At 40.2% G+C, this 16,421-nt stretch overlaps 1 protein-coding gene across 1 annotated transcript in view; it reads left to right on the forward strand.

The window, feature by feature from the left end:
* lig1 (ligase I, DNA, ATP-dependent) overlaps positions 1-9,018 on the forward strand; it is a 63,307-nt gene extending 54,289 nt beyond the window's left edge. The window contains exons 25-27 of the mRNA XM_082514816.1: positions 5,051-5,194; positions 6,447-6,539; positions 8,828-9,018. Of these exons, the coding sequence (XP_082370942.1) occupies positions 5,051-5,194; positions 6,447-6,539; positions 8,828-8,902 (312 nt within the window). The 3' untranslated portion in view covers positions 8,903-9,018. The remainder of the gene's footprint in view (positions 1-5,050; positions 5,195-6,446; positions 6,540-8,827) is intronic.
* The last annotated feature ends 7,403 nt before the right edge of the window (positions 9,019-16,421 follow it).

The following is a 16,421-nucleotide window of genomic DNA, read 5'->3' on the forward strand; positions in this document are numbered from 1 at the left end:
CTCTGTTCATTCAGTCTCTTCAGATATGAACCAAGATTTTAGTATCAAAATAATAGGACCAGTGTGCAGATAAACTCCTAAGTTACAACTTCATTTTGTAAACAGCACCTCGAGGATACCTTTAATTATCCAAAAGGAGAAAAGTAACAGGAATAAGCTCAGGGATTACAGATGTTTTCTACCCTCTAGGCTTATACACGTGTTACATCTTACCTAAAATAAGTTGCACGTGCCTTTCAGAGGTGTTCATTTGGTGTGTTTAGGAAATGCTGGGCTGGCACCAGGAATCACTTCTGTTTTACCAATGAAATAAAATGTGTTTAGTGAAACTGTGTTGGCGTGCTCTGAAGCTGGTTAATGAATTTCTTTTTCAATTTATATTTGAAGAGGTTTGCTCCAGAGCAGCAGAGCAGCAGAAGCATTTGAAGAAACTTGACAACTGCTCTCTGAAAATGATAGCCGTTACGAGAGTGTGAATTCATTTTTGTATTCTGCTGGCTTTATCAGCTAAATTTATTACTTCTTTTACAGGAATAAAAGAGACGGGGTTTTTAAAATACAGTCATCTATTTATAAAACAACGTAATCGTTATTTAATACAGACTGAGCAAACCTGGTGAACACCGTGGGTTTTTTTAAAACATCTCTTTTAGAGATTAAGGGGTTGAATTTGGTGTAACAAACTGCTGCACAGTGTAGAATCACTACAGTGAAGCAGTGATTTAGAAGGTGGTGTAACCTTTTTTCTTTTCTTTTTTTTCTTTGTGAGACCAATAGAGCCTGCACTGTGCTGCTTTGTAATGAAAGTGATGGATGGTGAATTAAGGAAGGCCAGTGGTGTGGCCGTGTTGCTTTAGTTGCAGCAGTGCTGCAAGCCGAAGGGACTCGAGACGGGGAGACGATTGGCTCGGTTCACAATCCCCTGGGTGGCGAGTTGCTGTGCTGTAACACCGGGAGCTGCTCCCCCCATTTTTCAGTCTAATCTTTATTCTGATGCTTGAAAATGATTAAGGGTAGTAGACGTTAGAGGCTGACTGATAGTGGAGTTTTGGGGGCCTGATGCAGAATCACGTTCGTTATAGATTTTAAGCAAAAGTACAATTTGACATTCAAATAAACTCTCCCAGAAATGATTTGGGAATGAGTTGGCACTTTTGAAGGAAAGATGCATTTTGTAACAAATGGCTAAATGAGACTCCAGAACTTTGGTGTCATTGATCTGAACAAAGCAGCTAAGCAGTGGTGACACTCACATTCAGTTGTTCGTATCTTATTATTAACTGAAAATTACATTTAGGCTTCAAAAATCATAGAAGTGGTGTCAATTTGTGAGGAACAAACTACGTAAGTACCATGAACTTTTATTTTCTACATATTTTCTACATTAATCCAAAATGGTAGTGGGCAGTAAAGCCCAATTATATCATGAGATTTTGAAAATTTGCAAAAACCATATTTATGACAATAGAGGGGAAAGAATTTAACATTTCTTTGGTGATCTTAGCTCGCAGGCAGCAGCTTTTATGTGCAAACAAAATGAAGGGCATTTTCCATCCTCCTTTTCCATTGAGTTACTGTCATTGATGACGGACTACCTAATTTGAAGTGTAGCGTTCACAGCATTAATGTAGCAGTGAGACAGCCTTATATCCACTGACATGGCATAAGTCAACTGTAAGTACAATTGTAGTCTCGACAGTGTTTTCTCCAGAAGTTTTAAGTAAAAAAAAAAAAAAAAAAAAAGAACAATGCAACTGCTTAACACAGTTTAACCGGAAAAGCAACTTAACCTTGTAATTCCACAGGAGCCTGCACAATATGATCACATAATAAAGTATAAATCTAAAAATAATTTTTACCCAGGGTGTTTTAACTTGGGTTTATTTGAGCTGTTTAACCAGTTGCTTAAAGTCCTGCGTTACCGCTGTGTAACCGCATTAGTAATTTCCATCCACCATTGGCTCTTCTTGCCATATAGAGTGCAAGGAGTGAGTGCTCAAGCGATGCTCAGGTGAGTGAATGTTTACTTTTGCGTCACTGCTCTTATTTCGCTTTACCTGCCTTCGTAGCCTTGTAGTAGTCGGTGGTGTTTTTGCCTCAAGTGGTGAAACAAGTTCACTGTTCCCATTGTTAGCAGCAACATTTTTCTTGCATATTGCGTTATCATGTTATATTGGATGTCATTGAAGAAACTCCCTTTTTAAGTACTAAAATGACACTGCTCTCGCTCTCAGACATGCCTGGACTTTGTTGTCATCGTCGTGTGTTGCGTCACTTTATCATTTTATGTCATTATCATGATGTGACAGGTTTTTTTAACAAGTTAAAAGTATATTCATGGATAGTGTGATTCTGGCATAGGGTGGAGTCCTAACTCACAGGATGGCCTGCAAAAAACATTCCTGTAGCACTCTTTTTTTAATCATTATTAATATCACGCATTCTTTGTGTTTTTCTTGTTTAATAATACTTGGAAAATGACTTTTGATGCCTTATTGTCACCTTCTGGTGGAAGCAATGTGTTATAGATTCAGGTACAACCAAGGGACAAATACGGTTTAAAATATATAACTAAAATATAGCATTTCAAAAGTTGGAAATCATCAATTGAATTTCAGTTTCTCATTCAGTGAACTGATAAAATGTTATTATTAGTATTCTGATCACACATTTCACATTATAAGCCTGGAACAGAGTTGATACCTAAATGCAGCTTCTGCTCGTCATTGCTGATCATGTGCTTAAAATGTTTTTAAGTAGAACTTCTTTTATTTTTTTTCAACTTACCGTTTCACATCATATAAGCCAAAATGTTCCACAGCAGGCACAAACTGCACAGTTTTCCCAGCAGTAACAACTGTACTTGATTATATAATTGCCACTCCACCTTAAATAAGTCACTTTACATGCCCTGAAGATGAGTTCTTCACTTGGTCCTCGGTGGTGTAAATACATTTAAATCAACATGAATAATTGCATGTAACTGAAATAGCTCACACACCTTTTTAGGCTTGTGTGATGTGTAATTATGATGCTCTGGAAGGCGTGTAAAATTGCAATATTACAGTTTTATTAACTCCACCTAATACTTGACCCATCTAATGATTACAATAATAACTCTATCTATTATATAGCTGTATCTGTGTATCCCCAAGTATAACTGAAAGGCCACAGGTTTGAGCTCCGACAGAACTCAATATTTTATAAGACTCTACACGCCTACCAGCTCATGCATTGTAATTCACTCTGTATTGGAGTGTCACTTGAATGCCCACAGTATAAATAATGTGTGCGGGGAAACAGCACCGCTACAGCTGGAGCTTTCTTTCCCCCAGAATTATTTAACTATGACCCAGTTCTGTGGACACTGCAGCAGTCTCGTTAACATTAAACCGTTTCAGAGGCACATTCGCTGAAATGGCTGTTTCACGCCAAAACAAGATGGGTATCATTTTGTAAAAGACTGACACCTACGCTGACAGAATGATTGCTCGTGTCAAAGTTAAAATGGTACTATTAAATATTGCAGAAGTTGGCTCTTTTTATTTTTCTCGGTCGCCTCGCGGGAACAGAAACAGTTTGGCGGTGAAGCCTGCGAGGTAAATATCGAGTTTAAAATAAGGAGAAAAAAAGTGCAGTATATTAGGCTGCTTCTAAATGAAATCTGTCGTGTAGGTGTGTGATAATGTGTCTTTGAAATCGTGTTGCCCCCACCAAGAAATATGGGAGTGCTCAGACTGTGTCTGCCTCTTGGGATGTGGTTTTTGAGACACGGCACAATTCAGCAGGGCAACCAGAAGCGCTCCATCACTGTCTTTTTTACCAGGTTCTCTGTACATGCATTGCCTATTTTTACACTGTGCATATTTGCATGTACACTGTACGTACACTCTAGTTGTTTTCAGATGTGGGATACATAACACTGCTGGCTTCATCAGTCTGTTCAAATGATGGCAGTCTTTCATTTCGGCATGAGTCACTTTTTTCATGCTTTCCTTCAGACACCCACGGCATTGGGTGCATGCGTGGGATAAAGTACTCTGAAGGAGATTTTAACAGTATATCAGTTGACAAACAATGCATGAGGTCAAAGTTTTATTGTCATGACTGCTATATTTCAACAGCTGCTTTAATAAGAAGAGTTGCTGCTTACTATATTTAAACATGGAAAGGAGAATATCGGCACGAATAGAAACTTACCAGACTTGAATTTGCCCAAACTCCTTTTTAAGGTCAGCTATTTGGGCCATTTTAGATGCTTCCTTAAATCCCACTATGCACCTAAAACTCTAAGCAAACATTTATGTGTAAAGCCAGGACTTTTTGAATATACCTCGTATTGAACTCTATGCTGTTTTTAAACAACAGCCAGTGCCACCCAATGCTCCCTTTCTAGACAGCCCTGTGCATAAGTTCATGCAACTGCTGGACTCATATTGTCATTTAAGGTCAACTGAGCACCTGTTGGTAACAGTTGTTGCAAAATGTTGCTGAAGTACATTGACATTCCTTTGCTGGTTGCCTTATTGCTGCTAGTCTCTTCCTGTGTGGACGCTGCTCTATTGATGGATTTTGTTGCCGTCTGATGCTGCAGGGATGTAATAAACCTGAACTAACTGACCTCTAATCCAGTTAACTCGGTGTATATGCACAAACTGAGGGCATATAAATTGTCTTATGCAAACTGGCTTGGTACTGAGTGGCGTTAAAAAGTCAGATGCTAAAAGTAATCTGGTAGTGCCTGTCTGATTATGTGACTACATGCATTCAGTTTATGCTGTGCTAAAAGTAAAAATGTTATTTCATCCAACTTGGATTCCAATCACGACATTTTATGTGTGACCGAGTGCCCTGCACAAGCTGTCCATATCTGAAGAGTTTTGAGTTTGAAACGTTTATATAATTGTACTGTAAGAAGAACAAATTTGAGTTCTTTTGAAGAAGTCACCATTAATTCTGGGTACATATTTCTAACATTTATCTAACGTTTTATTCTTAAGTTGGATAATTTAGTGATTTAATCATTAATTTTTCATTTTATGTTCTCTAGGAGCACATCCTGCCCAAGCCCCGTGCTTACTACCGCGTTGACCAATCAGCCGAGCCCGACGTGTGGCTGGATGCTGTGCAGGTTTGGGAGGTGAAGTGCGCTGACCTCTCACTGTCTCCGGTCTACAAAGCTGCAATGGGAATGGTCAGTTCAGTGTCTTAATCCGCCCTCCATGTGTTTCCACTGATAAATTCTGCCTGTTATGCTCTGTTGCCTACAGTGAAAAGTCATAATTAGTGCCTCTTAATTGAGTTATTAAAAATGTTGTAAAAGCGTCCGGTTTTAATAGAACAGATACTTGTTTATTACCCGTGGTTTGGCTGCATGTTAGATGCAGAGTCCCTCAGCGCAAATAAAAAAGGTTTGCCAGAATATAGCTCCCGTTTTAACAGCAGGCAAAGTAAGACAACAGTGGGATGGATAAAACGCTACCATTAATTAAAAAAAATCTGGTGTGAAATTTGCCAGGTGTTGCGTTCGTTCTCTCTATACATCGTATTTTTTAAACAGTTGAATATCAGATGTTTGGATGAGTAACCAAAAAGAGGATTAGCAGTATCAGTTCTTTTAATACCGTGATCCCCAGGATGGTTTTGACAGGTAATTTGTAAGATTACCCTGAGGCTTCACACATAATGTGGCTACAACTTTCTGTGATAGTCAGTAGCTTGAAAAAGAGTGTATACTTTCTGAGATATTAGAGCAGTGCAATTTGATGTAACTAAAAGTGCTATGTGGATTTGCTAATGATGTTCATCCACTCTGTGTACGTGAAGCTCGAGCAGCTCATGTGAACAGCTCAGGTACTTATGAACAGAATGGTCATCATGCTTTGCTGGGACCCTCGCTAATTCATGTGCTGTTATGGTGGTCTAAGCCAGTTTCCCAACTTTTTAAAAGCCAAAGTTTCAAGGCACAGCAAAAAAATAGCCTGTACTTACTGCAAATTGTACGAAAAGCTTTAAAGATTGAATTGATAGGTCAGATTATTGTCAATGTTGTATACTTATTCGTTCCATTTGACCCCCCAAATTTACATAAAAACCCTTTCACATTTGATAAACTGTAAGTACAGGTCTGAAAATTTTTAAACACACCCTTCACATTCACTATATCTGCATTGTCAAGCAGCCTTGGTTGAAAATGTACAGTACAATTTCTAAAGCCAGTAAAATACTAAACAAGGCAAATAATTCAAAGAGGTTTTTGGAACCGGAGTAAAAAGAGTTGATGTTTCCAAACCTTGAGCTAGCAGGGCTTGAATATCTTTCAGTGCATGTTAGTCAACAAAATATCCAGTACGTGGGGTATGTTAGAAGTAGCAACAAATGATAACTCAGTATCACAGGTCGTTTGCTGGATTTAATTATAATTCTTGTGATCTGCTTTTCTTCAGGTGGATCCAGAGAAGGGCATTTCTCTGAGGTTCCCTCGCTTCCTTAGGATTAGAGACGACAAGAAGCCCGAGGACGCCACGGCCGCAGCTCAGGTACATTAGATCAGTACTGGTCCCCCCTCCATGTCAGATCTCTTATAGGACTAGAAAATATGAAGGATCATGAGGTCAAAGAAGGAAGATCGTGGCCTAGTAAAATTCAGTCATACGCTTGTTTGACCGTGTTGTATAGAAAAGCATCATCATCACTACGGTCGCTTCACAAGAGCTGTCCTGTAAAATTTCATGGGTGAATAGCACTCCAAGGACAGTCTTTTTTTTATATACAGGAATTGGTTTATGTAATGGTCTCCTGCTGCATGTCGAACAGAGCTGTATTACAGTCAGTTAAAGCAGTGTTGGTTTCGGAGAAATATATTTGTGTTTGACATAACTCGCAGAAAGTTTTGCCAGAACACAAATCAACTTTCAGCGGTTTGCTGCCTGCCTCTGAATGACCTGACTGCTGACCCATGAGCATATAAAATTCTTATCACTATGCTGACCTGAGTTACAGGACTGTATATGGACTGTATACTTTATACAGTAAATGTCATGTACATACAAATATTTTTATGTTTTGTTTTTTCTCCTAGATTGTACTATTAGTGAAATAATGGTAAATATTGATATATATTGGAATATTACCATAAAATACTGCAACTTGTACTTAACTATTTTATGTCTTGGGGCTAAAACTGCCAAATATTTCTTCTGTAATCCCTCTTATATAGTGCCAGTGTATATACAAGTAATCAGCTTAAAGCTCTAAAGTGCTTTTCTAAAAACTGTGTTTTAGACAGTTTTTTTCTACTCTTGCATTTGTTTTCTGTTTGTTTTCCAGTAATACAAATATGGGTTTGAATGTGAATAAAACAAAGTTACTCTTAATGGAGTCAAAGTATTAAAAATATGGAGGTGGAAATGAGCTTAATAATGAACCCTTAAAATGTGAAATGCACAAAATAAAATAAAGTGTCCAATTCTTGTCAATTAACCTAAACATCAGGGTAAGATACTTACCAAAGATGTGATTTCATGCACTTTTCAGACTTTCAGCTGTTCTTCAATTACAATGTCGACGTAGAAAAGATCAAAATAGACATGAAGGTGTTTTTTGTTTAATTTACTACCTTGTCTGTTGGGCCTATGTGTCTGAAACCAGAAGTCTCCACTTCTGTGTTAACATGCACCAGAATGTCTTTATGATGTCTGAAACTCGTACTGAAGTCTCCATGTTTATTTCTTTCTGTATTCTCAAAGTTTTGTTTTCTGAAGGTTGCTTTCATGTATCATTCATAGCCTGACTTATAGAGCATCTTTTACCTGAAAACAACATTGATATTTTTTATGTCCTCCTCCTGTTGACCGTGTTTTCTGATTCACGGCATGATATAAAGAGATCCCCTACGTTCAAAACCGTTTGACTCTAACAAGTCAACAAAATGAAACGAGATTTTTAAAGTTTGATTCCCTGCTAAACATTTTACGACATGATTTCTTGCATCATGCATCGCCTTAGATGCACCAGCTCTGAAACGCACGCCGCGCCTCACCGGGAAAATCCATGCCAGGTTCATTGTAGTGTAACACCACCTGCGCCCAAACTTGTGTAGCATTTCTAAAGACTGAACTACAATAAAATGTTAATATTCACTGAGTTGAATCAATGCCCATCTGTTACTTATAGAGTGTAGATATAGGCGTTTACGGCAGGGAGTCAAGTCAGAACATCAGCCGCATTAAAATGATGCTTCTGTCAGTTTTCATCAGTTAAGATGCACACACGCTCATTAGCACAGCACATCGGTTCACGTTGCCTGACGTAGCGCACGGTTTAAATAAAACTTAACCTCATTCGAGTCGGAGGGAATTAAGAAAACATGAAGACCAGCCAGAACATGTTGGATGCAACCACTTTTGGGCTGAGAATCAAAGCTTTACCTTGATCCTGCGGAGGAGAAATAATGTGATGTTTCATTGTTTTCCATCCTCACTGTGCCACCCTGCTGTACTGGTACTGATACTGCTGATTCTGGGTGGGCCTGCTGTTCGCGCATTATTCATTGTCCCGCCTTCCTCCTCCCTCGCCCCCGAACTCCGATGAGCCCAAGTGAGCGCAGCCCCCGTCTCGCACTCAGCAGCTGGGAGTCACCAACATCAAAGCCCAGCATATGAATAATCAAACTGATATTTTTAGCTTCTCCTCTTCATGTTTCTGACCTCACTTCATGATAGTCTCTCCTTCACTCCCTCCCTCCACCCTGCTTCCCCTCTTTCTCGCAAATCGTCTCATCTCCCTTGTTCTCTCTAAACATCTCTCTCCCTCTCGATCTCTGCAGATCGCCGAGTTGTACAAGAAGCAGCAGCAGATTCAGAATCAGGGGGATAAAGCTGACCCAGAGGACTACTACTGATCGTCTGTAGTCATCAGCAGGGAATAATAAATAATTGAATTTTAAGTCTTGTAATTGTAAATAGCTTCTTTCTTTCTTTGTGTACTGTTGAATGAAAATAAAGGCACTTGCCAGTTTTAAGCGTCCTGTGTACGTTATTGATTTGTTGAGGCTGCTCCTTTTTTACTTACTTTGATTTCCTTTTGAGAGTCAAAATTGCGTTAACATCTTGCCACATGCGATGCACATAAATTCCTAAAACCTGCATCGATTCAGCAGTTACAGCATACCTGCCGGTATCAGATTCCTATCAGAAATTCACTCTGCACAGCTGCCAAGTAAACCCAGAAAAGTAAGGTTTGCGTGCAAATATTTTTTTAGACTGTCCTTATTTCTCCTCAAAAAGGCAACAGCAAAGTGTGTGGTAATAATAGTACGAGCCAAAGAGATTGCCAACTGCCTAAAATGTTATTAGTAGCTGACGATGCCGGAGCTGACAGTTGCTCAAACAGCAGGACAAAAGCGAAGCACTCACAGCTTGCATTAGATGATGGAAATCCACTAACTGTCCAGCATGAATCAATCACAGATGTGTGGAAGGAGAGTCGCAGCGGTTTGAGCGCCAAGGATGGGTGATTATGACGTGGAGAAAGAGGATTGTGAGTTTTCTGCACAGTGATTCCATGTGCGAGGCAGCGAGTGCTCGCGGAGATTGAACTACTTTGGTATTTGTGAGCTGTGAGCACCTCAGAATCTATTTTAATGCTAAACAGACTGAATGAGCGGGAAATATTTTGACATTGACAGACGCTCACTGCTTGAGAGATATGTTTTGCGAGTCACACATCACGCAAGGGCAACAGAGCTGCAATAAGAACGGAGGGGGAAAACTGTTGAACTGCAAATAAGCTCTTGTATCTGCAAGCATGTTGGCAGCAGTGCTTACTGACTAAGCCACAATATTGGCTCTAGGGGTGGTAATGTCAATCCACCATAAACTCCCATTCAACAGTCATCTCAGGGCATTTTCCATTGTAAGGAAAAGGTAAAGAAAGATACTCGATGATCCCCTGTGAGCTACGACATCGTCAGCGGGTGGGGAAATATAAACTGCATATCCTGGTGCATTTTATGTGTTCGATATGACTGCTTCCTGTTAAAATGGAGTTTTTCCTTCCCACTGTCATCAAGTGCTCGTTTTGGTTTCTGATATGATTGTAGGGTCTTTACAATAACAAGCACCTTGACTGCTGTGTTATTTGACGCAATATAAATAAAACTGGATTTAATTAACAATTTCTAGTCTATGAAAATCAGAAATTCAGTCATTCAAATTATTTTAGAGTTAAGGTTTTTTCGCTGGACACTGTAAAAATGTCCAGTTCTGAAAAGTATGTTTGTTTATGTGCTGAATACTTAGAGCTTTGTTTTAACATGCAGTGCAAAAACTCAAAATCTTACCAAGTATATTTGTCTTATTTCTAGTCAAAATGATCTCATTACACTTAAAATAAGACACAATCAGCTACTGAGCAACATTTCAGTAAGGTATAGAAACATGTTTCAAGACAGTGAATCTTGAAACTAGAGAAAAATTAGAGAATTTTCACTTGTTCCATTGGCAGATTTATTTCACTTAATATAAGATATTTTACCTTGAAACAAGAAAAAAAAATCTGCCAATGGAACAAGTGAAAATTCATTTTCATATTTGGTAAGATTTTGAGTTTATGCAGTGAATTACTGCATCAGTGTGACGTGGCATGTAGGTGATCAGCTTGTGGCTCTGCTCAGATGTTATTAAATCCCAGGTTGCTTTGATGGCGGCCTTCAAGTCTTCTCCGTTTATGCCTCGTTTGTTTCTCATCTTCATCTTCAGGCGACTTGGTTAGTCAATTTAAACGTATTATTAATATAGAGTGCAAGCTATTGGATGGTAGTTTTGGCACTCTGGGCAGCTCCCCATAAGGCTTTTCAGCAGATGGAAGCATGAAGTGTTATAATATGTTTTGTTAGACAGTTGCGTTGACATAGCCCACCAGCACCACCACATGCCATAGTGCCCCGAATAACAACAGATTGCCGGAATTTCTCACTAGACTTCAAACACCTTGGATCCAGTGCCTCATCAGTCTTCCTCCAGACACCAGGGCCTTGTTTTCCATAACACAAAGTATATTTTTATCTGGAAAGAGGACTCTGGACCACTGAGCAACAGTCCAGTTCTTTCCCTCCTTATCCCAGATAAAACTTCTGACATTGTCTGTTGTTCAGCAGGGGCTTTAGATTAGGAAAGCGACAGTTGGAGCTCCTTTCCTGAAGACTTCTGAGGCTGGTGGCTCTTGATGCACTCACATCAGCCTGAGACCAGCTTTTGACTCCATGTTTCATGACGATCCTCTCAAGCCTGCAGTCGACCCTTTGCTGGTGCAACTTTTCTCTCACTCTTTTTCCTTCTAGTCAACTTTCCACTAATATGCTTCCATACAGCCCTCTGCCACCAGCAAGCCTTTTCACCAGTGCACTTCTGTGGCATACCCTCCTTATGACTGACAGCTCAGCATCACATGATCACAGAGTGTCTTTGTTTTCTAATTCAGATCCATCCTCACTTCTTGTTGGTTTCAAGCCCCAAGATGCCAAAGCCTCACAGTGAGACCTTACTAACCAAAAGGTGACATCGGGATGGCCAGGTTTTATATACAGTGTGATGTACAAAACCAGGCTCAGGGGAAACCGCCATCTGTCTCTGCTTGTTCGGGTGAGCAGAGAAGAAGAGGTGAACAAAGAGGAAAAAGAGCATAACAACAAACAATATAATAAACAGGGAGCAGTTTCAGGGGCCATTTGCTTCAGATTACCAAAGGGGACACGAAGTTGATTATATGCAGCAGTGGTATATAAATACAGGCTCACCAGCAGCTTGAGCTTGTAGAAGCATGACTAAAGGATGGTTCAGTTCCAAGAAGGAAAGTTTGAAGGTAAATCTAAAAAGTAGAGAGGGCGCTTGTTTTCCAAACCTGGAAACCGATTCCACAGAAGATGGGCCAGATTGCTGGAGGCTCTTCCTCTGAAGTATGCTATGGGAATAATAAGATACTGTGAGGTCTTTAAGATAAGGTGGGGCTTTGCATGTGGTCCTGAATAAAATGCCTCAACAGATTAGGATTGATTGCTATAAAATCTACTACAAGTTAAACTTTTTTGATCACACTAAGAAAAAAAAATCACAATAGCAATATTACTTCAGTATCTAAAAAGCATCAACAGCTTTTCTTGTGTATTTTTAAGCTAATTATACTCAAAGTGCAAAGTGAGATTGCCTCTAACCATCACTGTTCAGTTTTAATCTTCCTAATAAACATGTCTTATTGGGGTGATTATTGTGTGGGAGGAAGCCAGAGAACATGCAAACTCTACACAAATGTGTCCCAGAGGATTCAAACCCAGACCCTTTGGTGTGTGAGGCAGCGCAAACCTCTGGATCACGCTGCTGCTCAGCCCCCCACAACAAAAAATCTATTGACTTTACTTGTTTTGTTGCAAATTAAAGCTCTACTGCTGTTGGATGGATTGTTGTGAAATTGGGTTCATTTTCCCTTAATGATGAAGTGTAATCACTTCATTGATAATGCTACTTTTCATCTTGTCTGAATTTGAATTTCCAATGTGTTTTATGACTGAGGGGGAAAAAAGTGATTACCCTCAGCTGCACTTTTAATTAGCAAACCTTTCGGTCTGTAATGATGAACATATTAAGTATTATACCAGCCTGCTTACTGGCATGCAGATGCCATCTAGCTAAAGGCACCACTGTGCATCCTCACAGCTTCTAGCATAGACTTGGAAAATTGTGCCAGTTGTGCAGCATCTAACGCAGCATGTGGCACACTATTGTCAGTGTATTTACATGCAGAGTGGTTTATATTTCCCATAGTCGAAAGCTCTTGAGATCGCTATTTGTTATGCTTTCTCTGCATGCAGGTATGCATACTGCACGGCTGGTGGTTTGCCTATTATTTGTGCGTGTGGGCCGTGTCCTGTGTCTGCTGAGGGGGAGTTTGAGAAGGACACCATTGTGGCTGAATAATCATGGAAATACCAAATCCAGATTTGCCTGCCTGTTTTGTCTTCTGTTTATCTGCAGCACATTTTTCCTCCTATTTTATTCAGTCGTCCTTTTTCTCGTGTAAATACTGAAATGTTTTAGTCTAGTTTCTGCTTTCAATGTGTCGTCTCTCCTGCACATGAATATCATCATCACATCTCATCTTCAAGGAAAAAAACAAAAAGTAAGAACAAGGGCTTGCCGGTGTTACTGAAATCTGAATTTCAACCAGCAGTGTTCAGCTGTGCTGTTGCTTTAGAAAGGAGCTTTAAACATCCAGTTTGAGGGAAAAAGTCCCAAATGGGAATCACGCAGGCAGCAGAGCGTGGAATACTGAGAAAGAAAACATGTAATTAATTTAATCCCATATTGTGTGTGCTGTATGATATTGTCCATTGTTGTGGGTAACTGAAGGTTGACGTGGAGAGTGTCTAATTTGTGTCATTGTGTCAGTGGAGAGGAAATGATCAAATCTCCTTGGTTTGCTGTTGGGTCTAAATGCCTGCATGCTGACACTTCTGCATTTGTTCCCTTTTTTCTGCATGTCTGAACGAGGCTGTTTTTGTCATCTTTTCATGAACACGTGCATGTGTCCGTGTGTGTGTGTGCGCGCCTGGTTAACTGCCCGTGTATTTGTGTCACTGATGTTTACCGAGGGGGGCAGCTGGCACGCAGCGAACGCCTGCAGGGCATTGCAGCACAGCGGCCTCCATCTCTCCACTGAGGTCTCAGCCCATGTTCAAATAGCTGTGCTGTTAGTTCACATCAAGTCACCCGTTCAGACTGGACCCAGGGGGCAGTTGCTGCAGACCTACCTGCTCCCTGCCTCTGTTGAACTGTTTATCCACATGTTAAGAAGTGACTGGAGGCTCTTGGATGTGAAGCATGATTTGAAAGGAGAAAGGATCTCTAGGCTTGATGCACATGAAAGGCAAGCTGAAGATTGCTCCTGTGTGCTGAAACTGTCCCTGCTGTGTTCCTCTTTAAACTTTTAGGAAGTGTACCCTAAAGCCAGGATTATGGATTACCTCCAAGTGCACGGGGGGAAGGGGGCCTCTATAAAAAATGCCAGGTTTCACCTTTCTCTGTCCTTTTGTGTCCCTCTCTCTTTCCCCACCCTATTCTCCCACATAAGCTATCTGTCTTGTTCACAATAGCGCTTTCTCCACCCTTAGAACAATGTGTTTGTTCTCCTCCACCTCCTCGCCTTCCCTCCATCCCTTTCTATCCCTCCATCCATTTGTTTGGTGCTCTCTGTGACATCTCTGCGATGCCAGGCCACGAGGGAGAGCGGGAGGGACAGTCCCTGCCATTGTCCCCGGCCGAACCCACGGCATATCAATAGTGTTTTTCTTGAGCTTGAGCGCCCAGCGTTGGCCAGTAACCTTTCGGATTTGATGATGTCAGGCCCCCTCTGTTTTAGGCCCTTTATATGATTTCCCTCGTCCTCCAGTCTCCACTCTAACAGGGTATTAGCTCCTCAACACCAGAGACAGTGCAGAATTGTGCGTGCAGTGTGACTCATCAGCGCACTTCATCAGCTCATTTTAACTAATGCGAGTTGGGTTTAACTGTGCCAACAAATCCTTGAAATGAAACCACAAACAGTGGCGTTGGTAATTGTCTTCCAGTGTTTTTTCTTTTCTGACACGCCATGACAAATCACTGCTGTGCTTAAATTATTTAGATTTAAGCACAAAAACAGACCTAATTAGGGAAAAAGTTTAGCAGCGATATCTCTCATGGTTGAGCAGCATCCTGAAAATCAGACATTTGTTGACTGCCCCTCCACCACCACCACCCACACTCAGTTTTTCCGTGCTCAAAGTGGACAAGGGTCATAATTTCTGCTGGTGCTTGAGATCTGTGCCACTTGAATGTAAATACATTACTGACTAAGCCCCCCCAGTGGTATCCCTTGACACTAGAGCAAGCATAAGTTGAATGATGACATGTTCATAACCAGCTGCTCACTGTCAGTAAGACAGTGGACACCACTGTCCTCGAAATAAATAAGGAAAGACAAATAATAAAAGTACCTCCAAATAAGGAGTTAAGTTGTCTGCAGCAGACCGTTGTCCTCTCTTTATCCCTTCTGGTTTTGCTTTTTGATAGCGTCACTGCTGGTAGCATGAGTACCAACAGCCCATTGAAGCACAGGAAGTCCAGCCCATCCAGATTTCTGCATCCATACAGTGTGGGAATGATTGGATCCCCTGCTGAATATGTAAGTTTGTTCACTTACAAAGAAATTAACAGTCTAGTTTTTATGGAAGTTAGAAACACAAGTTATAAACTGATTTTGGTGACATTAAGTGGAAGAAGTATTTGATCCCCTAAAACCCAACCAGATTTCTGTCTCTCATAGATTGCTCATATAGTACAAATATTGTAACTGATTAATTGATTGTAGATACTTCTGGTCTAAATTTGTTATGTGTATACGGCACATCTGTCCACAGAATCAGTTTCCTCCATTTCACCTTCATGGGCAAGCCCAAAGAGTTGTGAAAGGATGTCAGGGGTAAAACTGTAGGCTGGACTACAAGACCATCAGCAAGAAGCTTGGTGAGAAGGAGACAACTACTGGTAAGATTATTTGGAAATATAAATATAAAATGACCATTAAGTATCTGAACAGTGTGAAGGAGAAACCAGGAGACTAAGGTTACATAAGGTCCAGCAGCAGGGCCAGTATCTGCTCCATCTGTGTGAGAAACAGCGAGAGAGCTTCCAGAGATGTGCAGGTTTCTGATCAAACAGCTTGAAGGCAAAAGGGGGTCTAATAAGGTGTATCTAATAAAGTGTCAGTGTGTGTGAATTTTCCTATACAAGCTTTGTAAGCACAAAATATCTGTTTTTACCCTAAAATCTAGTTTTTATTTCAGTTAACTAAAATTGCACTTAGCTTTATTTTTTTTTGTTAAGTTTTGATTAAGTACAATAACCTTAATAGACTTAGATTAACAACAGTGGATGCCAAGTATAACAAACGCGACTTACATTCATACCATATCGTAGTTAGTTTAACAGCATTTTACTAACTAGGACATATAAAACATCTCCACGAACAGGAGGTCCACAAAAGCGATACCACATACCTCCTATGGAGAGGCTGTGATACATCACAGACATCTGGACTCGCAAAGCAGTGTGACTCTACTGTTTTTCAGCCACGATTTTATTAGACATATTTTCAATCTTAGTGACTTTTTTTTATTAAGCACAAACAGTGAAAAAATACCAGGCAATAAGGGAGAAAAGTTGGAATACTCTCCACAAAATTAAAAATAAAAAAAGAACCTATGCATGACTGAACTTCAAATGGCTGAGGCGTCACTGTGAAATATAACCATTGTAATCCCTTCCTGTAAATGACACTTGTGTGTAGATATTCACATTCATCCTTTAGTCTCTCTGCTTGCTCAGACA

The sequence above is a fragment of the Aulonocara stuartgranti genome, assembly GCF_965226115.1.
Source record: "Aulonocara stuartgranti genome assembly, chromosome: 18".
Taxonomy (NCBI): Eukaryota; Metazoa; Chordata; class Actinopteri; order Cichliformes; family Cichlidae; genus Aulonocara; species Aulonocara stuartgranti.